A 21,724-nucleotide genomic window follows, 5' to 3' on the forward strand; every position below is an offset into this window, starting at 1 on the left:
TTTCTCTAGTTGCAGCGAGTGGGGGCTACTCTTCATTGCAGTGTGTGGGCTTCTCATTGCAGTGGCTTCTCTTTGTTGTGGAGCACTGGCTCTAGGTGCGTGGGCTTCAGTAGTTGTGGCATGCAGGCTCAGTAGTTGTGGCTCACAGGCTCTAGAGCGCAGGCTCACTAGTTGTAGCGCACGGGCTTAGTTGTTCTGTGGCATGTGGGATCTTCCCAGACCAGGGTTCGAACATGTGTCCCCTGCATTGGCAGGTGGATTCTTTTTTTTTTTTTTTTTTTTAATAAATTTATTCATTTATTTATTTTTGGCTGTGTTGGGTCTCTGTTGCTGTACGTGGGCTTTCCCTAGTTGTGGAGAGAGGGGCTACTGTTTGTTGCGGTGCACTGGCTTCTTATCGAGGTTGCTTCTCTTGTTGTAGAGCATGGGTTCTAGGCACGTGGGCTTCAGTAGTTGTGGCATGTGGGCTCAGTAGTTGTGGCTCGCGGGCTCTAGAGCACAGGCTCAGTAGTTGTGGCACATGGGCGTAGTTGCTCCGCAGCATGTGGGATCTTTCCAGACCAGGGATTGAACCTGTGTCCCCTGAATTGTCAGGAGGATTCTTAAGCACTGCGCCACCAGGGAAGTCCCTATATCCTTGTTGCTTATCTATTACATATATACTAGTTTAATCCCATAACTAATTTGTCCCTCCCTACCGTCAGGGTTTTGTTTTGTTTTTGTTCTTTTACTTATTTGTAATAGCTGCTTAGAAGTCTTTGTCTGCTAAGTCTAATATCTGGGCCTCCTTGGAGATGGTGTCTGTTGATTGCTTTGTTTCCCTGTGTACTGTCTGTACTTTCCTATTTCTTTGCATGTCTTATAATTTTTGTTGAGTTATTACTGCTGTTTGTTTGTTTCTTTAGAGACTTGCCTGAGCTAATTGTTTAGAGTCTGTGTTCTCTGCAGTATGCAGCTACTGATGTCTCTACTTGTTTTTTTTTTAAATTATAATTTTTATTTTTAAGCCTAGCTTCCTAGGGGTTTCTTCCAGCTCAGCATATGTTAGTGGTCAGCCAATGATTAATCAGAGGTTGTGCTTAAACATCTTGCACCATTAAGGCTTTACTTATGAATTTTTGAGTGGGCTGGGGAACACACTCAAAGTTTACACGTCTGCTCAGCTTTTAGTTTGTGAATGTGCAAAGCCTCCCACTAGCCAAGAATGAGTTGATAGCTGGGGTTCTCTCCCATCTCTCCCAAGTGTGCTATACACATGCATAGCCTTCCAGACCACCAGAGATATCTGGATTTCATCAAGGCCCACTATGACTATTTCATTTCCCAGATCTCCTGTTAAATTTCCGGCAGGTCTGTTGCTTGTTCCAAGCAGTATTCCAGCTTCATGTTAGCTGTGATGTTGGCCTTTCCTGATTATTTGCCATTGAGATCACTATTGTTTGTGAACCTGTCCCATGGGTTTTTCTGTGTTCAAGCCCAAATCAAGTCAGCCCCCTCAGGGCTTGCCCCACCCTGCTAGAGCTACAGCACCACAGAGCTTGAGGAGATGGGAGTACCCCCAGGCTAAAAAGCCACAGGCTCCATTATTTTTACCAAGGTCCAAAAGTTCTGGAATAAATGCTTCTCAGTTTGTTATTTGCCTTAGGTTAATTTCCAGAGTCCAGAATTGTTTTTGAGAACTTTGTCCAGTTGTGGTTTTTTTAAAAGGATATTCTTTTTTTTTTTTTTTTTTTCCTTTGGGCCGCACTGCACAGCATACAGGATCTAGTTCCCCGACCAGGGATTGAACCTGGACCCCCTGCTGTTGAAGCGTGGAGTGTTAACCACTGGATCACCAGGGAAGTCCCTGTGTCCAGTTTTATTATTGCTTTGAGGGGAGAGGATCTGCTGAGCTCCTTCCTCTGTCATTCTGAAAGTTCCCCCCACCACACATCTTTTTAATGGCTGTGTAGCGTTCTGTTCTTCGGGCATCCCGCTATTTATTTGTCGATAGGTATCTGGATGTGTAGATTTTCCACATTTTCCCAGGCCAGCCATTCTGTTCTTGCCTCTCGGAACATCTCTCTCTGAGCTCTCCCCTACTTCCTGGGGGTCAGAGCGGCCTGAGCCTGACCCTTTTCTTCACCCCTCCACTTTGTTTCTCAGGGAAGACACTGATCAAGGTGGCAGAAGCAGAAAAGCGCCTGGGAGCCGCAGAGAGGGATTTTATCCACACGGCCTCCATCAACTTCCTTACACCCCTGCGCACCTTCCTGGAAGGGGACTGGAAGACGATTTCGGTGAGGGGCCTGGGGCCACTTGCTTCCTGGTAACAGTGGCAGCCCTCTCCTCATAGCTGCTGAGCCCAGGCTCTCCTCCCATGCTGGGACCCAGCACTCCTGGGACCTCCCCAGACATGGCTCTTGTGGACTGAGTGGCCTGGAGTGGATGACTCCCCCCGTCCAGGCCTCGGTTTCCCCGTCTTGCCCAGATGGTCCTGGGGGCTGGGCCTGCCGGGGCCAGGGGTCTCCCAGGGCTGCCCCAGGCCTCACTGTTCCCCGTTCCCACCCCCTCAGAAGGAGAGGCGGCTCCTCCATAACCGGCGTCTGGACCTGGATGCCTGCAAAGCGCGGCTGAAGAAGGCCAAGGCCGCAGAAGCCAAAGCCACGGTAGGTGTCCTGCTGGCCTCCTGCCCCCGGCCCTGGTTGGAGCCAAGGAGGGGGTGAAGGGACCTGGTGTTTGGCATGACTGTTCTCCCCTGTCCCTGCCTGGAGAGGCCTGGCTGGGGGCTGCTGCTCTGGGCTGACCACTTCAGGTCACGCTTCTCTGCCCCACCTGCAACAGACCCCTGGTGGCCCAGAGCCCTGGGACCCAGGGCAGACGTTGATGGGGGTGGGCGGACCAGCAGTGCCCCGACCTGGGCTCAGGGCGGCCCGCAGCCTCCCCAGACGGACAGCCAGTTGGCTTCTTGCATGCCCCTGCCCTGCCCTCCCTGGGTGCTCGGCTCTGTTCCCGGCGCTGCCTGGACATGGCGCCCCCTACTAACTCCCCCACCTGCTGCTCCAGCGCTGGTCGCAGGGTGCTCTGCGCTCAGGCTCCCCTGTGGTGGTGCGGAGGGCCCCGGAGCGGGACCGCCCGCCTGCCCAGGGCCATGTCTGAGGGGCCCTCTGGGAGCCCCACGGCACTGGGTAGGGCCTGGGCTGTCTTTGCTCCCCCTTCACTCTCGGCTCACGGAGGCCTGTTCAGCCAGGCCGATGGGACACAGTGTGGGACACTTTGACCAGGGCTAGGCCAGGGTTGGGAGAGCTGGGCCTGAGGGTGGCCAGGCTGCTTGGGGTGCAGGGCCCAAAAGGCCACCTCACGCCCTGGGGAGGGAATCCCCAGGTCAGGTCCAGGGCACGCCATGGAAACATCCGGCCCGAGCTCCCCGCTCCCCTGAGAGTTCCAGCCTCCAACCCTCCTCGCGTTCCCTGCCCTCAGTGTGGCCACCTGGGGCCGCGGAGCCTGGGCAATGCGTCTGGCGAGAGCCGTGGGCAAGGTCCCGGCTCATCCAATTGTGTGGGGTCCAAACTGGAGGCAGGGGCTCAGCCACTGGAGTCTTGTTGGCTTGGGCAGGATGTCCTACGTCTGTCTAAGTCACCTGGACAGGACAGTCTCCCCGCCACTCGGGTGGACCACCTGTCTGGGGTAACTTGGCCAGGACAAGCTCTTCCTATATCAGCCAGGCTGGGGAGCCCTTCCTTAGTTACTGGGATGGCACGACCTCCCCTCCAGTTGGTTGGCCCAGAGTCTTTGGCTTGGGCAGGACACCCCGTCCCGAGCTGGGCCCTGGCAGCCCAGACACAGCATCCCAGAGGACTCCAGCCAAGCAGTGCACCCCGTCCTTCCTACCCCTCTCAACACACACACACACACACTCACTCACACACACACACACACACACACACACACACACGCGCGCGCGCGCGTCAGGACTCCTTCCAGAGGGCAGGGTTGTGTGTCCCTCCCGCCGGGACCCCGGGGGCCTGCTCCCGCCTGCGCTGTCGACTCACTAACTCTTTGTTTTTGTTCCTTTCCGTTCTGCTTTGGGTAACTTGGCTCAGTGTGAGGGAGATGTGAGTATACCTGTCCCACGTGCTGTGCTGCTTCTGGTTTGCCCATCTCGGCCTCGGGCCCACAGTGCCGGGTCGGCCGGGGACGTCCTCGGGGCGTTTTGCAAGCAGCTGGTCTCCCCACTGGAGGCTCTACCATGCGTAGCCTCTGCTTCGGGGGGACGCCAGGCATTGGAGCCTGTGAGTCAGCTTTTTGCAAATGTTGAAAGCCTGTCACTGTGTCCATCCATGCATCCGTCTGTCCATCCTCGTTGTGGGGAGGGGCCTGGTCCTTGCTGCAGGAGCGAGAGATGTGGTGTGCAGAGGTTCTGGACGGAGAGAGCTGGGCGGGGCGGGCTTTGTTGGGAGGACGGTGGGTCTAGCTGGGGCGTCTGAGTGAGGCTGGGGCCCCGGAGGAGGGGCCGTGGCCGCCGGGCCAGGGGCTGGACCCGTCTGTGGCTTGCCCCAGGTAAGGGCCCTGATGGCAGGCGTGTCCACCCACTTAATCTTGGTCTGGATTCGCCTCGGCCCGCCTCCTCTGCAGGTGGTTGGCTTGGGGAGAAGTGGGGGACTCCGTGTTGTACTTGTCTGTACCGTCCTGTCCGTGGGGTCAGGGGCTCCTGGCATCTCCCCCCGTGAGAGGGTCTAGGGCGGCCTCCCGGCCCGGCCCCACATGACCCCCTCCCCCCATGAACTCTGTTCCCTGCCAGGCGGTGCCTGACTTTCAGCAGACTAGACCTCGTAATTACATTCTCTCGGCCAGCGCCTCCGCGGTAAGCGCCCCCGCCCCGCCCCGCCCCGCTCCCCCCACCTCCCACACTCGGGCCTGGCGTGCAGCGAACTGGAGCCAGAGGGGGAGGCGGGGGCCGCGCCCCTGGGCCGGCAAGTCCTGTCCACCCGCCTCGGCCCTGGGCCCTGGGCCTGTGTGGCCGGCCTTGCTTCTCCCTGCCCAGCGCTGAAGGTGAGCCTGGCCCACTGCGCGGCACAGCCCGGTGCACTTGGGGCGGCAGCGGCCCCACCTCCAGGGCACCTGAGAGTCTGCTCAGCCCCGACCCCCCCAAAGCAGGCACCGCCCCCTCCCACACTCACCGTCCCGGAGCGCCCGGCAGTGCGGCCCAGAGGAGAGGGGGGAGGTCTGGGCCTGGCCTGCCACGGGGTCACGGGGGACAGGGACGGCGCTGTCCATCCAGCTGCCTCCATAGCACATCTGCTAGGTGTCATGGAAGTGCTTGAGACTGAACGGGGAGGGTGGGAGGGCACAGCCGGGTGGGGGAAGGAGCCGCCTGGGCCCGAGGCCCAGAGGCTGGAGAACAGAGGTGTCCTGAGCTGGCCTGAAGCTGAGCGTGAGGGCGGGGCAGGGGCTGGGACTCTGGAGGTGGGATGGGCGGGGCTGGATCCGGAAGATGTTGAATGTCTTGGTGTCTTTTCTTCCTACAGCTCTGTTGAGATTTGTGGTATTTACTGTTTAGTTTGGGAAATAGGCAGATCACACCTATCCCATCAGGCCTGTCGAAACGAAACCACCGCTGTGTCTTTCTCTGCCTCTCTCTCTCTGTCCCTCCTTTCCCCCCCCGCCCCCCCCCCCCCCCCCCCCCCCCACCCCCCCCCCACGCTGGATCCGGAAGATGTTGAATGTCTTGGTGTCTTTTCTTCCTACAGCTCTGTTGAGATTTGTGGTATTTACTGTTTAGTTTGGGAAATAGGCAGATCACACCTATCCCATCAGGCCTGTCGAAACGAAACCACCGCTGTGTCTTTCTCTGCCTCTCTCTCTCTGTCCCTCCTTTCCCCCCCCGCCCCCCCCCCCCGACGAGTGACAACCTTCCGCAAAGACCCTCTGGTTCTTCTCCATCTGTCATAAGCATGTTGCCGTGTGCAGTCATTTGTCCTCGGGGGCGTGAACCACAGTGTAGTCCGCCGGGCCCCTGTGGCTGGGTCTCCGACATGTGTCCACGTGGAGGTTGCTTCCCATGTTGTGATTTGCTAAACGGCACTGAGGTGGGACACCTCTGTCCAAGGGCTGGCCTTGTTTTGCTTTCCGCATTTCAGGTCACATCTTAGGGTAGCAGCGGGCAGGAGAAATGGGTCTCCTAAGCCATGGTGGGGGGAGGGGGGTCTTTCTTCTTTAGACTCTGGATGACACTTCCCGCCCCCCTTCCTGGGCCGAGTGGAAAGAGGACTATCCAGGAGGGTGGAGACGGCCCTGTTTTTTCCTTGTGCCTTTGAACCCCAGTGTGACTCGGGCACGAGGCTGCCTTTCTCTGCCGAAGGACAGAAAGGTTCAGTGACTGGTCCAGGGTCACACAGTCCTGCCTCCCAGCCCACCAGCCTTAGCCAAGTGTCAGGGTGGGGTGCGGGACGCTCAGTCTCCCTTGAGACCCCAGTCAGAGCCTGGGGAGTGGCACTGTAGGAGAAACCCAAGTAGGACTCACCAGCTGGCTGTCCCCCCTCCCCGCATGTGGCATGTGGGACTAGACGGACTATGATGTCGGAGCCCCCCCTTTCACACCAGGCCTCACCCCAGCCTCAGCTCCTCGTTGGGCTGTGGGGAGGGAGTTGGGGAGAGGTTGGGGTCTCAGGGAGCTGGGGCAGGGCCTGGGCTCTGGGGTTCGGCCGTACTCCCCTCCCCTGCTGACCGGTGCCCCCCTCCCTCCCCCGCTGACCTGTCCTGTTGTGGTCTCCGCAGCTCTGGAATGATGAGGTGGACAAGGTAAGTCGGGGCTCAGGGAAGAGGCTGCAGGGGGTGGGCAGCGGGTGTCCAGGCTCACCTGCTGCCGTTGGGGGCAGGTCTGTTTCTAGTTCTGGGCTCTGCCCTCACTCGCTGGGGCCACGGTAGGGCTTGTCACTTCCTCTCTGCCCTGTTGCACCCAGTGGGCCCTCCGGAGGCAGCTGTTGGTTGGATTTGTCCCTGATGGGCGGTGGCGTCAGATGGGCAAATGAATGAGTATGAGAGGCCAAGGCAGGGCGCCCGAGGCTCTGTCTGCTTGTCCAGGAACTGGCCTCAGGAGGGGGTGGTGTCCAGGCGGGGCTGTCGCTCCTCCAGGGGTCGGGGCTTCAGGCCTGAAGTCAGGGGTGGGAACCGCACTCCTGCCACCGATGTCTGCATTCCCGGGGGGAGGTGACAGCTGCCACAGAAGGGAAGAGGAGGCCGCTCCTGGGTGGCTTCGGGGGCGCGGGAGGAGGCTGGTGGGAGGGAAGCCGGGGCGGTTCTTGTTCTGGCGCTCATGCCCTGCCCTTCCCAGGCTGAGCAGGAGCTCCGAGTGGCCCAGACAGAGTTTGACCGGCAGGCAGAAGTGACCCGGCTCCTGCTGGAGGGAATCAGTAGCACTCACGTGAGTCCTGCCCCCGTTTCCTCCTCGTGTCATCCACCGTCTTCATGCCGCCCCTCGTGTCCCCGTGAAACTAGTCCATATTGAGGCAGCAAGTGAACCTGGATCTCGAAGGCAGGTGGGGAAGGGGGCGCTTGAGCTTGCAGTCTGTAAAGATGGGATTTAGCATCGGCGGAGCAGGTCCCAAAGCGGGGGTACCTCCCTCCAACCCCAGGGAGCAAGTGGCCTGCGCAGAAGACATCGGAATGCCGGGCCGGGGGCTGCAGAGGACAGGACGGGGAATGGGATGTTTTGGCCCCTCGCATCCCCCCGTCAGCCATGGGCGTCTTCCCCGCAGGTGAACCACCTTCGCTGCCTCCATGAGTTCGTTGAGTCTCAGACCACTTACTATGCCCAGTGCTACCGCCACATGCTGGACCTACAGAAACAGCTGGGCAGGTGCCCGCCGGGGTCCCCTGGCTCCCAGCCCCGACCACCCCAAGCTCGGAAAGCCCCGTGACACCCAGGGCGGGGTGGAGGGCTGCCGACTGTGGTGGGACGTCGCACCGCTCCCTGGGCCCGGGCACCCTCTCACAGTGACAGCGAGGTGGCTGGCCTTGGGGACCTCTGGCGCGGTTTCCCGAGACTGTGGGGGGTGGGGGGTGGCGGGGACAGCGGAGCATCTCACGTTCCCCGTTTCCCTCTTCCCTTCATGCCGCCAGCTCCCAGGGAGCCATGTAAGTAGCGGGGTCTCCTCGCCTCCACGGCCGTGGACCCAGCTGGCGTTTGGCGGGGCACACGGGACTCCCTGGGGGATGTGGCTCCCGGCTGCTGAGGTGTGCCCCACTCTCTCCTCTCCAGATTTCCAGGCACCTTCGTGGGCACCACAGAGCCCGCTTCCCCGCCCCTCAGCAGCACCTCACCCACCACCGCCGCGGCCACTATGCCTGGGGGGCCCTCTGTGGCCGGCCTGGCCCCTCCGGGGGAGGCCGCCCTCCGCCTGGAGGAGGTGGCGCCTCCCGCCAGCGGGACCCGGAAGGCCCGGGTCCTCTACGACTACGAGGCAGCCGACAGCAGCGAGCTGGCCCTGCTGGCTGACGAGGTGGGCCTGGGGGCCGCGAGGACCGGGGGAGGGCCGGCTCGCGGGCACCGGGAAACTGGAGCTGGGGGCTGCCAGCCTCCGAGTGGCCCTGCGGGTAGAGCTGGGGCCAGTCGGGTAGGCGGAGACGGCTCCAGCTCTGAGGAAGCAGCCTCTCTGATCTGTGTAGAGCAGCTGAGGAGGTGAGCGCCCGCCTCAGGAGGTGTCGTTTCCCGTGTATCGGGGGAGACCGCAAGTCTGTCCCCTCTTCGGGCTGGGGCCAGTTCTGCCTGGCCGGGGCGTGACCCTCCTTCTCCGCCCTCCTCTTCAGCTCATCACTGTCTACAGCCTGCCTGGCATGGACCCTGACTGGCTCATTGGCGAGAGAGGCAACAAGAAGGGCAAGGTCCCTGTCACCTACTTGGAACTGCTTAGCTAAGCAGATGCCCTCCCAGGCCCCCTGCCCATTCTGGCCTGGGCAGGAGAGGATGGGTGCAGCCCTGCCACTTGTCTTGTCTGTTGGTGACCCAGCTGCTCAGGGTGGGGAAACCAACCCCATCCCATCCTGCCCCCGGTCCTCCAGCTGCGAGGGGCCCCAGAGGCTGAATGATCCCGGCCCCTCCCGCAGCCCTGCTTCTGACCTGGTTCTGGAGATCCCCCCCTCCGCCCCCCACCCCCGCCTGCATCCCTGAGCGCCCCAGCCCTCCCGGCTCCTGCTAAGGAGGGAGGGCCTGGCTGCAGCAGCTGCACTCAGCGCCTAGGCCCGTGGGGGTCAGTGCAGACGGCCTGAGGAAGCCCCGGGGCGCACCCTGGGGGAGGGAGCTCCTGCCTTTTAGTTGCCAAAAGCAGCAAAGGGGGAAAGGCAGGCAGGTCTGTGGCAGGCCTGAGGACTGGATGTCGTCCCCTCTGGATGAGCTGGAGCAGAGGGGAGCCTGGCAGGAGAGGTGGGCCTGGGCCATGGAGCGGCATCTCCCCGGTGCTACCCTTCCCCTCCCATACAGCTCAAGCCAAGTATGGTGGCTGCAGCCTGCACCTCTCCACACTCACTTTTTAACGGATCTTTTTACTCTGCCTGTCTGCTTGCTCTCTAGCCAGTGACAAATAATAAACCATCCTTCGTGTGCATGTTGCCTGGGCTCCGGTCGGGTCGCAGGCCTCGCAGGTGGGAAAGGGAAGAGGAGACTTCACATCTGCACCACCCCTCCTTCTGGGGCGGGGGCGTGATGTACAGAGAGCAACGCACGTGCCTGCTGTGGGCCCCTCCCAGAAGCACTAGGGCAGAGGGAGGGAGAGCTCTTAGGGCAAAGCCAGCGCCTCCCTTCCTCCACGCTGCCTGTGCTGCTCAGGAGGGAGTGCTGTTCTCCTAACTGCAGCTGTGTAATCTACATTGTTGGTTTTTTTGGGGGTGGGGGTGGGTTGTTTGGGCCACACCGTGCAGCTTGCAGGATCTGGGTTGAACCCAGGCCCCGTGCAGTGGAAGCGCAGGGTCCTAACCACTGGACCACCAGGGAGGTCCCATGAAGCTGCATAATAGATGTTTGATTCCTGAGAAAAACTTGCCTAAAATCGGGCAGAGTGGAGTGGACTGTAAAATTTGCATGATAGTTTAAGCTTGAGTAATCGACAGCTGACAGTGCTTCCCAGGGGCCCGGCATTGAGCCAAGCACGTTCACGTGTATTCTCGTGTCGTCCTCGCAGATGAGGGAAGAAGAGATCAGAAAGTCACCTCCGCAAGGTTCCATACTGGCAAGTGGCCACGCAGGGACTCTAGCCCAGGTCAGTCTGGTTCCAGAAACTTCAAGTGGTAGCTCTGGGCTACAAGCCAGGTTTTAGATTAAGGCTTGTAGCCGGGCCCAGAACTCTGTGATTAGGTTCCAAGGAGGCTAGAGGCTAGAGGCTGGTGGGCCCCACCGCCGGGCCTTCTGAAGGGAGGGGGAGGCACAGAGCTATAACTAGGAGCAGAGCTTCAAGGAAGGCTCCACCCGGTGGTGAGCTCAGTCAGCTGTAAGTGGAGGCGCGTGGTAGGGGTCGGGGACAAGACCTGGGCGGGGGCCAAGGAGGGGGGAATCTGAGCGCCCGCCCAGCACCCCCAACGCCGAGACGTGAACGGAGGAACGTTTGTTTGTTAGGTCAATGGTGGCTATCTCGCCTTCCCCAAACCTCCACTCCACTCTGGGCCCTCGGCCGAGGGAGGCGGTTCGATGCTCTTGAGAGCTGGCTAGTCCTTGGGCTTTGAAGGTACACCCCACACGGCTGTGTATAAACAGTATTTTAATATTTGTATAAATAGACCACAATATTACCCAAAACTGCAAGAACAGAGCGTGGAAAACAGATTCTCAAACCCGTGCGTACAGCCTCTCCTGGTTGCACGTGACACTGGCTCCCGCATCTCTCCCCAGGGCCAGGGTCAAGTGCTGTGGGGAATGCTTAAAGGAAAGGAATACACCACTTGGGAGCATTCTGAACAGGAGACTGTGAGCGCAGCAGACTCGTGGCTCCCCGCTGTTGACCTCTTGATCTATTACAAAAATAATGCTGGGGGCTGGTGGCCGGTGGCTGGAGTCGTGGCTACTCTGGAGAGGGTGACGGGAGCTGCTCTCAGCCCCAGACAGGCCCCTCAGGCCAGCAGCACCCCTGCTGCCCAGGGCTGCCATGCAGGCTGGTGGAGAGTGGAAGGCGGGCGGCGGGCCCGATGCCCTATCTTTGCACGTGTCGGACAAAGGCCTGCACTAGCTGGATCAGAGGCTCCTGACTCTCAGGGCTGACCTTGGAGAGAGAGGTGGACTTGCCCTGAGGCGAGGGAAGGATGCCAGCAGCAGGGGAGCTGGGGGCTCCCCGGCGGAAGTAGCGTGAGAGGCTGGAGAGCAGAGTGCTCTGCAAGAGAAAAAGCACCTGGTGAGGCCCCGCGTCCCCCACCCTCAGGGCTGGCCACGGGAAGTGGGGGACTGGGACCTCCTGGGGCCCCGCCCCACCAGGCGGGGCCCCCTACCCGTCCTACCAACTCTGAGCTGAGCTCCTGCTTCATCCGCTGCTTGTCCCGGGGGTGCACAGCCGGGTCCCTAAGGTAACGCATTGCCTGGGAGATGAGCAGGTAGAAGCAGTTCTCCATGGTAAACATCAGGAGGGACCTGGAGAAGGGCAGGTTTGGGCGCTGCTGCAGAGAGGGCCAAGCTGGCAGTGTGCGGTGGGCCACTGAGCCAAGAGAAGAGCCAGCCCAAGACCGCCCCAACCCCAAACCAAATCCCAGAAGGAGGGCTTTCTTACTTCAGTGTTCTGGTCCCTTCCGCTTGTGTGCTGAGCCCCACTGCCTGGGTGAGAGGCTCCTTTTTCTTGTCCAGCTGGAGAAAAATAAACGGGGGTTAAAAAAATAAGGTAACAGTAACAGCTCCAGCTCACTGAGAGCTTCCATTTTGCAGGGCCTACGCTAAGCTATTTAATCAGTTATTCATTTAAGTCTCACGCTAATTCTTACAGGTCGCCTCTATCACATTCACTTTACGAAGGGGAGGCTAGATAAACGTGCCCAAGGTCACGGTTAGGAAAACGGGGAAGACTTGGGTTGAGGGCCCAACTGACCTCTCCAAGCATGTTTAGGGCCACATTGACTGTGGCCAGAAGGGTCCCAAAAGAGGGGGCCACTTCGGAGTCAAAGGTGGGAGTGGTGAAGCTCAGGGCAAACAGGAAGTCGTATTCAGCAAGGTCCAGGGACTGCAAGGCAAGGCAAGACGAGAGCGATGTAGGGCCCCACAGGACCCAGGCAGCTCTTGGTGCAGAGCGTGGCACAGCAGAGCCTTCACGGCTCCACTGGAGGCTGGCGGCACAGTGTGGCTGGTACCTGATCCAGCAGGATCTGGCACACGTCGGGGGTAAAGTGGCGCAGGGCCGCCAGGGTCCTGCTGAGGATCTTGAGGAGCCCGTACTGGACGGTGTGCAAGGCCCGCTGCTCCGAGGCCTCTGTGTCAGGAGTGGGCTGCTTGGAGGAGGAGCAGGAGGGGGCAGCTGTAGGTGGCCGCTGAGCTCGGGGGGCGACAGCCGAGGGGATGCCCTCCCCGTTTTTGTTCTGGTGGGGGAGACAAGAGATGGCTGGAGCCCACGGAAGCCAGGGGTGAGGCGGTCCAGGCAGCCGCGGCGGACAAGGGCTCAGTTACCTGCAGGTAGTGCTGCAGCATCTTGCGGCTGTGCAGGAGGGAGGTACAGGCCTGGCACAGGTAGCCCAGGTTTACCTGCAGCAAACCCAGGGGAGGGGTGAGGGGGAGCCTCGAGGCAGCAGCCCAACCAACTAGACCGATCATGCAGGTCTCTATAGTAACAACGCACTTCTCCGGACCCCTGAGCCCCTCCCTACATTCTCTAGCTCAAAATCTCACAGCCACCAAGCATGCTCAACTGCAAACTGTGGGTCAACAGATGCCTGGACGGTTTCCCTGGGACCCAGCTAGATGCCAGGCACAGTATGAGGTCCTAAGTAAATGAGTAAGATGGGGATAATTTTCCCATCTTACAGAAGAAGAAAAAGGCTTAGAGAGAGGTGAAGTACATTCACCAAGCTCACACAACCAGCAAATGACAGGCCTGTCCGACTCCAGAGCCTGTGTTCTTTCCCTGTCCCCCTCCTTCGGCTGGCTCCCAAGTCCTGTTCTAAGGGATGCGAACCAAGGTCGATCCCACAGAGGCCAGCTTCTCAACCTACAAGGCTGCCCTGTCCTGTGGAGGGAAAATTCAGCTCCAGAGGGAGCAATGTGAAACCAAACCCTGTGCTACCTAAAGAAAAAGCCCACGTTCCAGGACCAGGCCTGCGATGCACTCCCCGCCCCATCCCCTCCGAGCATTTCCCCAGACCCTGCAAGAAGCAGGTCTGAGGCCCCACCTGGACGTCCCGCATAAGCTGAGGCAGGTGGAAGTGCCACTCCTTCCTGAAGCTGGAGAGCTGCAGGAGGAAGCCCACGGTGTGGTCTGCCTCCTCCAGGCACGCCAGACTCTGCACCGTCCTCACCGCATTGAGGCACTGGGAGGGGGGACACGGGGAAGGAGGGCATGACTCAGGGACCTGCCACGCCTGCTCCCACCCTCCCGCGGGGAGGAGAGGTCCTGGGCCCACATACGCTGAGGTGGCAGCATTAACAGGTGGCTGGACGCTCGCGGTTTCTAAGAGGTTTCTGTCTGAGCGGATCCCAGACCGTTCCCCTCCCTCAGCAGGGCAGCCGCGGTGCTCGGCCTGTCAGCCAACAGTCCTTACGGCATCTCAGAAGCGAGAGCACTGGCACTGCTCAACTGCCAAGCCTCAGCCCTGAACAGCCCAGACGACCCTGAACCCCAAGCCCCGACCCCAAAGATGCCAGCAGCCCCTCACCTGTAAGGCCCGCTCCTGGTGAACCCCCACGAAGTCCAGGGCCTCGGTCAGGAAGTTGTAGCGCAGGGTTTTGAGGAGCCGCTCCATCAGGGACGTGGACAGGCGGTAGACACCCGGCCAAGAGGGGGCGTCCAGCGACTTCCGAGAGGTGCCGGGCGTCTGAGACACAAACAGCAGACAGGATCACGACAGCGCCGAGAAACCCAGCTGACAGGTAGAGCAGGGCCTCCTTGCAGCCCAGCAGCCGAGGCAGCCTGGCTGGTCGGAGTAGAAAAGCTCCTGGAATGGACGCCAGCAAGGCCAGACGGGGTCCAAAGGCAGCAGTTACAGGAATCCTAGGTTCTAGACCCGCGTCCAGCACTAACTAGCTGTGTGAGCTTCTCTTGCTAGAGGTCAGTCTGGGGGCGGGGAGGATTCTGCACCATCAGTGCGTTAACTAGGCCACTAAAGAGAGCCACTTCCAGGGCAAGTGAAAGCACCAAGGGGGCTGGGGGAGGCAGTGGCAGGCCACCGGCACTCACCTGCACTGTCCCATTGGTGCTCAGCTGGTACACACTCAGGAGGGGCAAACAAATGCTCTGGGTGATGCCGGCTCCAGCCACTGCTGTGGCCCCCTGGGAGGGAAAGATGCAGAATGAGATGGAAGCTGTCACTGCAGCCGTCCCACCCAAGGGGCAGGTGGAGGTCTTGGGCTGGGAGACTCAGGCAGCGTCAGAACCCACCCAGCACAAGCAAAGAGGCTCCCTCGGGCTTGCCTCCTACCTGCTGGGTGCGAGCCAGCGTGAGGAGCAGGTGCAGCGCGGCCTCGGTGAAATGCAGGTTCTGCTTCATGCGAAGGCTCACCTCCAGGGTGGTGAAGAGGGTCGGCAGGAGGGGGAGCCTGCGGGTCACCTGCAGCCACGAGTCGCCATCCTCGTCCACCTCACACAGCTCCTTGGCCAGATGCAGGCCCAGGACACACACCTGCTGGGGCCCAGGGGCAAAGATGGGTGAAAGGGAAGGAGGAAGTGCAGGGGAAGGAGGAGGGAAGAGGACGGACTTCCCCCGGTCACCCCCGCCTCCGAGTGAGCCGGCTGAGACAGGACTCCAGCGCCCGCGTCCCACCGCTGTGACTCTGCCCTCCCCCCACCACCCCAAACTGCCATCAAGCCGTGTCAGCGCACCTTCCCAATTCCACAACCCGAGCCCGCTGCTGCGTGGAGTCAAAGTGGCCTCCCCTCTAGCTGCACTATTGCAGTCGCCTACTAAATGGTCCTTCACTCTCTCTGGATCCTCTCTACTCCATCTTCATCCCAGTGGCTTTTCACTTACTGTTGACCACGAGCCACCCAAAGTAATAATACGTTTTACACTGCACTCCAGTATAGGCATACTTACATGTTTTCATTAAACCTACCCTTATCTCCTGCAAAGCACACTGACATTTTTGTTTACGTTTTATTCTACTTCATTTAAAGAATGCTGGTTGTAACCAAATGAGCTCAAGACCCATTTATAGGTCCTGACCCACAGTTTGAAAAAGTGTTCTGTACTACATCCAGCACGCTTACTAAAGTACAAATCTCATCTTTTCTCTCCCTTGCTTAAAATCCTTAAATCGTTTCCTATTTCACTTAGGAGCCAGACCAAAGACCCTGACAAGGCTGCTGGTCATCTAGCCCCCAGCTCTCCAGGCCTCACTTCATCTTGGCTCACACCAGATGACTGTTACTCACAGCTCAGTGCACGCTGTCCTCGCTGCCCGAAGCTCCCCTGCTCCCGTGGCCTGCGTGGCTCTACCAGTTCTTTAAGTCACTGCTGAAAGGGCGCTTTCTCTCTGAATCCCTAGATGATGTGAGAACTCCATGCTGCACATTCTCCCTGTTTCACCCCTGCAGGACTTTCCACAATGGAATTCTGACACATCTCTGCACACTCTGATTTATTAACTTTCCCCATCAGGCTGTGACTGTCTTGGTCACTAATCTCCCCCAGGGCCTGGCACAGAGGAGGCAGCACTTCATATCTGTGGATGCGTGTGGGAAGGACAGACAGGGTGCCCCCTCACCCCATCCCGCTGGTCCTTGTGCCGGGGCCGGGAGCAGTCGTCAGTTTCCATGCTGTCCTTGTCCTCTGTGGCACTGCCTGATGCCAGACTGTGGCGGGTCTGGTCGAAGAGTGCAATCACCTCTTCTTGGAGGGTCTCACAGACATTCAGCACCAGCTGGGAGTACTGGGGGATGTCGCTCACTGCAAAGCAGATGGGAGGGGACGCTGTCATGCTCACCAAGGCATCTGTCCCATGGGAGGGGAGGAGAAAAAGAGTTTTCCTGAAGATAAGAGTTCCGAGACCAAAAACTCAAGCCTCACAGGAGAAACGTCTGGCTCTGAAGTGGAGGAAGCCCTGTCCAGGCTGGCTGGCACACGGGCCGGGAGACCGCTCCACCGGCTCCTCTCTGCCCCTTACCTCTCATCTCCTTCATCTGCAGCACCGTGATGAACGCTGAGAACACCTTGGCCTTGGTCTTCTCCATGAGTTGCTGGTCTGCCTGCAGCACTCCCTCCAGGATCTCCGTCAAGGGTCTGAGGATTTCATCCACAGAACCTAACTCGCTAGAAGCAACATGGAGAGGAGAGGGCGGGGAGAACACACCTCAGAGAAAGGCCACACACGGCCCTGCTCCCCGCAGGATGCCCGCGGAGCAGTGAGCCTCACATCAGGTGTCTGCCTGAGTCCCGTTCCCCACGAGGGGAGGCCAGCCCATTTCACAACCACTTCCTCCCCTTCGGGAAGGGTAAAGCAAGCATCAGTAAAGAGGATGGGACAGGCCGCTCCTCCTGGCACAGGGCTCACCTCTTCCACTGCCGGAGAAGAATAAGCAGCAGGGTGCACATCATGGAGCCCAGGCGGAGGCAGTTCACGGAGGCGGGGACTAGGAGCTGAGGGGAGACGGCACACAGTTAACGTCAGGCTTCCTATGAGCTGACGAGGCGGGAAGATGTGAGCTCCGTCCACAGGCACCTTCGGCCTCAGGCCTTTCTTTCCCAGCAGCGAGCTCACAGGGGTGGGTCACGGGGAAGAGGCCAGGGGTTGGCACGGCGGCAGCAGGCCTCTGCCTCCCACTGCAGCCTCGGGCCTCCCAGGCCACTTGAGCCCTTTGACCTGACCACTCTTGCGGCTGCAGGCTTGTGAGCAGCTATTTGACCTCGGAGACCTTCTCCCTGGGAGGAATGGGAAATCTCCCAGACACACTTACTAACGCCTTGGTCCCATCGAGCACATCAAGAAAGAGCTGGCGACGCACTGCAGAGTCGGTCAGGTGCATTATCTCCGCCTGCAAAGGAACAGGAAGAAAACGTCAGGAAAATTTCCCAGACTCTAAAAGCCAAGAAAGGTGGGGTCCTCTGTCAGGTAATTAGTCACCGACTGCCTGATTAAAATGGGGCTTGAGGACCCTGCTGTTCCTCTGTCCACCTTAGCCATGGTCAGAAGCAAGCCCAGGTTCACCTCCCCACTGATGACATCCTTCCTCTGCTCAGACCCTTCAAGGCTTCCCAGTGGAACTATCTAGAAACACAAACTCCTCTACAAGGCCTGGGAGCCCCTTAGGATCTGGTCCGCCTGATTTTGGTATCACCCCCGTTGTGCTCACTCGACTCCAGCCCTACAGGCCTCCTTCCTCCTCCATGAACAGGCCGAGTTCTTCCCACTTCTGGACCCCTGCATCTGTGACTCTGACTGCCTAGAGCACCCTCTGGAAGGTTCCTCACACACTCAGGCCTCAGTGTGGACAGCACCTCCTCAGAGAGGGCCTCCAACCACTCCTATCCTCCTTTAGCAGTTGCTACCATAGCATCTTTTTTTTTTTAATATATATATATTTAAAATTTTATTTATTTATGTATTTATGTATGTATGTATGTATGTCTGTGTTGGGTCTTCGTTGCTGCACACGGGCTTTTTTCTCTAGTTGTGGTCATCGGGGGCTACTCTTCCTTGTGGTGTGCAGGCTTCTCATTGCGGTGGCTTCTCTTGATGCAGAGCACGGGCTCTAGGCGCACGGGCTTCAGGAGCTGTGGCTCGTGGGCTCTAGAGCACAGTCTCAGTAGTTGTGGCGTACGGGCTTAGTTGCTCCGCAGGATGTGGGAGCTTCCCGGACCAGGGCTCGAACCTGTGTCCCCTGCATTGGCAGGCGGATTCTTAACCACTGCGCCACCAGGGAAGCCCTACCACAGCATCTTGGTTATTTCCTTCCTAGTGAACTACCACAATCCCAAACTATATTTCTTTGTAAATTTGTTCACAATTTGCCTCTCTCATGGGCCACCTTCCATGAGATCAAAGACCGTATCTGCCTTATTCACTGCTGCATGCCGGTGCCTGGCACACAGTAAGCATTCCATTACTATCCATTAAATGAATGAATGATCAATATCCTGGACTAAACCAGATAGGTTTCCTAGGGGAAAAGAGGATGGTGGGATTTTCAGAGCTGCAATTCAAGAACTGCTGCCCAGGCAGGACCTAAAAGGCAGGTGACACACAAATTACTGCCTGGGGAATCAATCATTCCCCCAAGATGGTTGAGCCTTTTGGTGTGTCTACGGTCTCAGGGGTCCAAAACCACTCTGCCACAGCCCAGCTCCAAGGCTGTGGGCAGTCTGGCACTAGGGAACAAGTCATGGAAGATGTAAGAGTGTGCCTGGAACAAAGGGCATCTATTAAGCTGAAGTTAGTAATGAAATCAAGATAGTAATCTTGATTCCCTAAGGCAAAATAGGTCAATATCAAGTCCTTACTCCACAGCATGGCGTTGTCAAAGCACACGCACGCGCGCGCACGCGCACACACACACACACGCACACACAAAAAGCCAAGGAAAAATGCAAATTCTTCCCAAACGTTAACTCTCTCTCTAAAAACCAATGCTCTGTAGACACACGTTGCAGAGACAACGGCCTCTGTTCTTTTTCTAAGAAGACCAGGAAATACCGTTTCTAGAACCAAGGAAAACCAACTGTTCCCTAGAGAGGGTGCTGCTGCAGCCGTTGCAGCTACCTGCTGACTAGTCAACAAATATGTATCTAGCATCCACAGGGCACACAGCGTGAGAAGGCCAACTATCCACGTGCACAAGAGGTGGATGAACGAAGGGAGCCCCTGGACCTATCCAGGGCCACAAAGGTGGCTGTAGGAGGGTTTTATGAATGTCTGAAGGGATTTAAAATGACTTCTCTGTATTTTCTTTAAGGGTCTCTTGTTTGCCCCAAAGCCCTCAAACACCCCGTATTTGGCACAGAACCTGTTACATTTTAGCTCTCAGAGAAAAATCCTGATTCATTCTTTATCCCAAGGGGCTGTATCTGCTAGGCGTCCCAGCAAATCGTTGCTAGGATACCAAAGGGAAAACCACCCCAGGAGGTTCTTACGTGACTGGTGGCGATGATGAGAAACATCCTCCAGGCGGAGACCAACATCTGATACTCTACCAGGGAGGTGCAGCTGCTGCCCTCTGTGTCAGCTGTGTGACCTGCCAAGGACTTGACATACCCTGACCAGTAGGCAAAGCGTTTCTCGCTGGAAAATTTCTCGAGTGTATCTTTTAAAGACTGGTCTAATGAGCCCCTATGGTTTCGAGAAGAAACAAAACCTACAGTTAGGTTTTAAAAGCAGATGGGAATGTGATGGGCACAGACTGTTGCTGAGGCAGAGAAAACCACCTCACATGGGCTTAAACGCAGACGGCTCCCGATCAGCTCCGATGTGTGGGGCTCACACTTCTTGCTCAACATAATGGGTTAGGCTGAGGCCTTTTCTAGGATTCCTCCTCCATAAAATCCCGAGCACATGGAGTTTGCTTCACAATAACTCTTTCTGACAATCATATGTGCCATCAATGGACTGGCCAGGGACACAGACCAGTGGCCCTCCATAAATGGCTCCAAACCAGCTCTCTCCTCTGCCTTGGCTCATACAGCTGTGCCCTCAGCCGTAGACTACCATGGTCCCCCCGCCACAAACCTCTAATTAAAATCTCAAAAGGGGAAGGGACTCACTTAACTACATAGTATATCTCCAAGCAAATTATCTTCATGATTAGGGCACAGGTTTCCAGGATGCTGGGCTGTGGAGGGGGAGAGCAGAGAATCATGAGAACCTCTCCCCTGGTGCCCCGCGCTCCCACAAGGACACAGAGCAGGGACCCGACACTGGAAAACGAGAAAGCACATTCCCTGTCGAATGTGAGTGTGCATCTAACTAGCAAGAGCAGAAGCAGCAGGTCCACAGTGTCTCCAAGTGAGTGGGGACCACAGAGCCAGCAACACAGAGCAGGGCCTGCCGCTCTACTTCCCAGAGCAAGACAGCAAAGGGAGAGGAGGCGAGCACTTCTCTGAGAGAGAAGTTTCTAGTGAAGAAAACATTCTGGTTGTTTAATTAGCGGAGGAGCACTTGCCACAGCTCAGTCTCACAGCCCAGCCTTGACTCCCAGGGACTTGCAGTCACTGTCCCTCCCTCCACCACTGCTCACCTCGGCTGTTTCTGAGGGAGGAGAAAGGGTTCCAAATAGTGGACTGGTTAAATTCTCCCAGAACTTGGGTCTAAAAAGAAAATACGTGTTGGCAATCACATGTTCTCTTACCCGGTCCCTTCTCCTCTCCCCACCTCCCCTTGGTGGTTACTTTTCCACATTTTATTGCTCCCACAACCCTAACATCTGCTGCGTGGGCTGCTTGCTCCTACATAAACATCAAGGGTTCCATGGACAAAACAGGCTCCAAGAGAAAAGCGTGCTCCATTCAGTCCAATGGCTTGAGTGAGCCACTCTCATCTGAATCTACTGTTTCTCACGAATGATGGTTTTGGGGGGTTGGCAGAAGGCAGAAATGCAAAAGGTGGAAACTCTAAGGTAAACACATCAGAGTAAAGGTTATGCCTGCTGGTGGCAGCTTTAAAAAGAGAATAAACTCCCACACACCGACTGAGGCACTAAGCTCTTTTATGCATGTGCCCAGGGACGTGTCACAACAAATCTCTCAGAATGACTGTTACCCCATCTTACAGACAAGGACATGAGCCCTGGAGGTTAAGTAACTCCTGGAGACAGACTCACTTGGTTCTGAGGACCAGCATGGCACTGTCCCGACGGTCCTGCCACAGGGCATGCAGAAAGGCAATGGCTGCACGGTGCAGCAGCGGTGGGCACCAGTAGCGATCCTGCTGCTGGGAATCAATCAGCTCCAGCACCACATGGAGACAGCTCCACACCCCAAGGCTGAATTCCTGCAAGAGGGGCAGGCGAGAGTTCAGCCCCACAGCTTCTGCCATCAACTGGACCCGCAGAGTCCAGCACCCACCTCCCAGGGAGCCGTCTCCCAGCTTCATCCCGGGTGCAGGCTCACCTTGGAGCCATCACTGCCATCCTTCACCTCCAGATTCAGAAACAGTTCAATGAGGCCTGGCTGCGTCTCTACGGCAACTGTGAGGAATTCCAGAATCATGACTTTGATGCGCATGTCCTCAATCTTGCTCTGCAGTCGGGTCAGGAAGGCATCGCGGATGGCAGCCGCATCATTGCCCAGGCAGGCATATACTGACATCGGGGCCACCTGGTGGAGACCGGGACACACAGGCTTAGAGCTCTACCTCCAGAGAGACCTCAACAGACTCCTGAAGAAAGGTGCTGAACAACTCTCGGAAAATGCCAGAAAGGGAAACATTCAGATGGATAGCTCTGGGTCAAAAGAGACATCATTCCAAACTACAGCAAAAGATGCCCAACGATTCCCACAAGAAATAGTAATCAAGGGGCTTCCCTGGTGGCGCAGTGGTTGCGCGTCCGCCTGCCGATGCAGGGGAACCGGGTTCGCGCCCCGGTCTGGGAGGATCCCACATGCCGCGGAGCGGCTGGGCCCGTGAGCCATGGCCGCTGAGCCT

General features: G+C 57.9%; 2 protein-coding genes across 3 annotated transcripts in view; one reads left to right on the forward strand and one right to left on the reverse strand.

The window, feature by feature from the left end:
• Positions 1-1,941: 1,941 nt before the first annotated feature.
• SH3GLB2 (SH3 domain containing GRB2 like, endophilin B2) lies at positions 1,942-9,040 on the forward strand (the record flags this gene model as incomplete). The annotated part of the gene is made up of 10 exons (XM_028497914.2): positions 1,942-1,993; positions 2,146-2,279; positions 2,556-2,648; positions 4,781-4,843; positions 6,200-6,349; positions 6,757-6,780; positions 7,313-7,402; positions 7,737-7,837; positions 8,240-8,480; positions 8,788-9,040. Coding segments are annotated over 10 exons (1,056 nt in total), but the record flags the coding sequence as incomplete, so codon positions are not given.
• A 1,539-nt stretch (positions 9,041-10,579) lies between these two features.
• NUP188 (nucleoporin 188) overlaps positions 10,580-21,724 on the reverse strand; it is a 46,851-nt gene continuing 35,706 nt past the window's right edge. Inside the window, exons 26-44 of one of the 2 annotated variants that reach the window (XM_024126142.3) lie at positions 21,190-21,396; positions 20,901-21,070; positions 20,319-20,388; positions 19,846-19,913; positions 19,219-19,414; positions 17,046-17,123; positions 16,643-16,728; positions 16,256-16,401; positions 15,857-16,083; positions 14,572-14,772; positions 14,331-14,423; positions 13,810-13,968; positions 13,327-13,464; positions 12,608-12,682; positions 12,295-12,519; positions 12,036-12,167; positions 11,724-11,797; positions 11,458-11,587; positions 10,580-11,333 (exon numbers count right to left, since the gene is read on the reverse strand). In XM_024126142.3, the coding sequence (XP_023981910.1) occupies positions 11,157-11,333; positions 11,458-11,587; positions 11,724-11,797; positions 12,036-12,167; positions 12,295-12,519; positions 12,608-12,682; positions 13,327-13,464; positions 13,810-13,968; positions 14,331-14,423; positions 14,572-14,772; positions 15,857-16,083; positions 16,256-16,401; positions 16,643-16,728; positions 17,046-17,123; positions 19,219-19,414; positions 19,846-19,913; positions 20,319-20,388; positions 20,901-21,070; positions 21,190-21,396 (2,652 nt within the window). In that variant the 3' untranslated portion in view covers positions 10,580-11,156. The remainder of the gene's footprint in view (positions 11,334-11,457; positions 11,588-11,723; positions 11,798-12,035; positions 12,168-12,294; positions 12,520-12,607; positions 12,683-13,326; positions 13,465-13,809; positions 13,969-14,330; positions 14,424-14,571; positions 14,773-15,856; positions 16,084-16,255; positions 16,402-16,642; positions 16,729-17,045; positions 17,124-19,218; positions 19,415-19,845; positions 19,914-20,318; positions 20,389-20,900; positions 21,071-21,189; positions 21,397-21,724) is intronic. The other variant, XM_007103772.4, reaches the window with a different exon arrangement.

This window comes from Physeter macrocephalus, chromosome 13 (genome assembly GCF_002837175.3).
Source record: "Physeter macrocephalus isolate SW-GA chromosome 13, ASM283717v5, whole genome shotgun sequence".
Taxonomy (NCBI): domain Eukaryota; kingdom Metazoa; phylum Chordata; class Mammalia; order Artiodactyla; family Physeteridae; genus Physeter; species Physeter macrocephalus.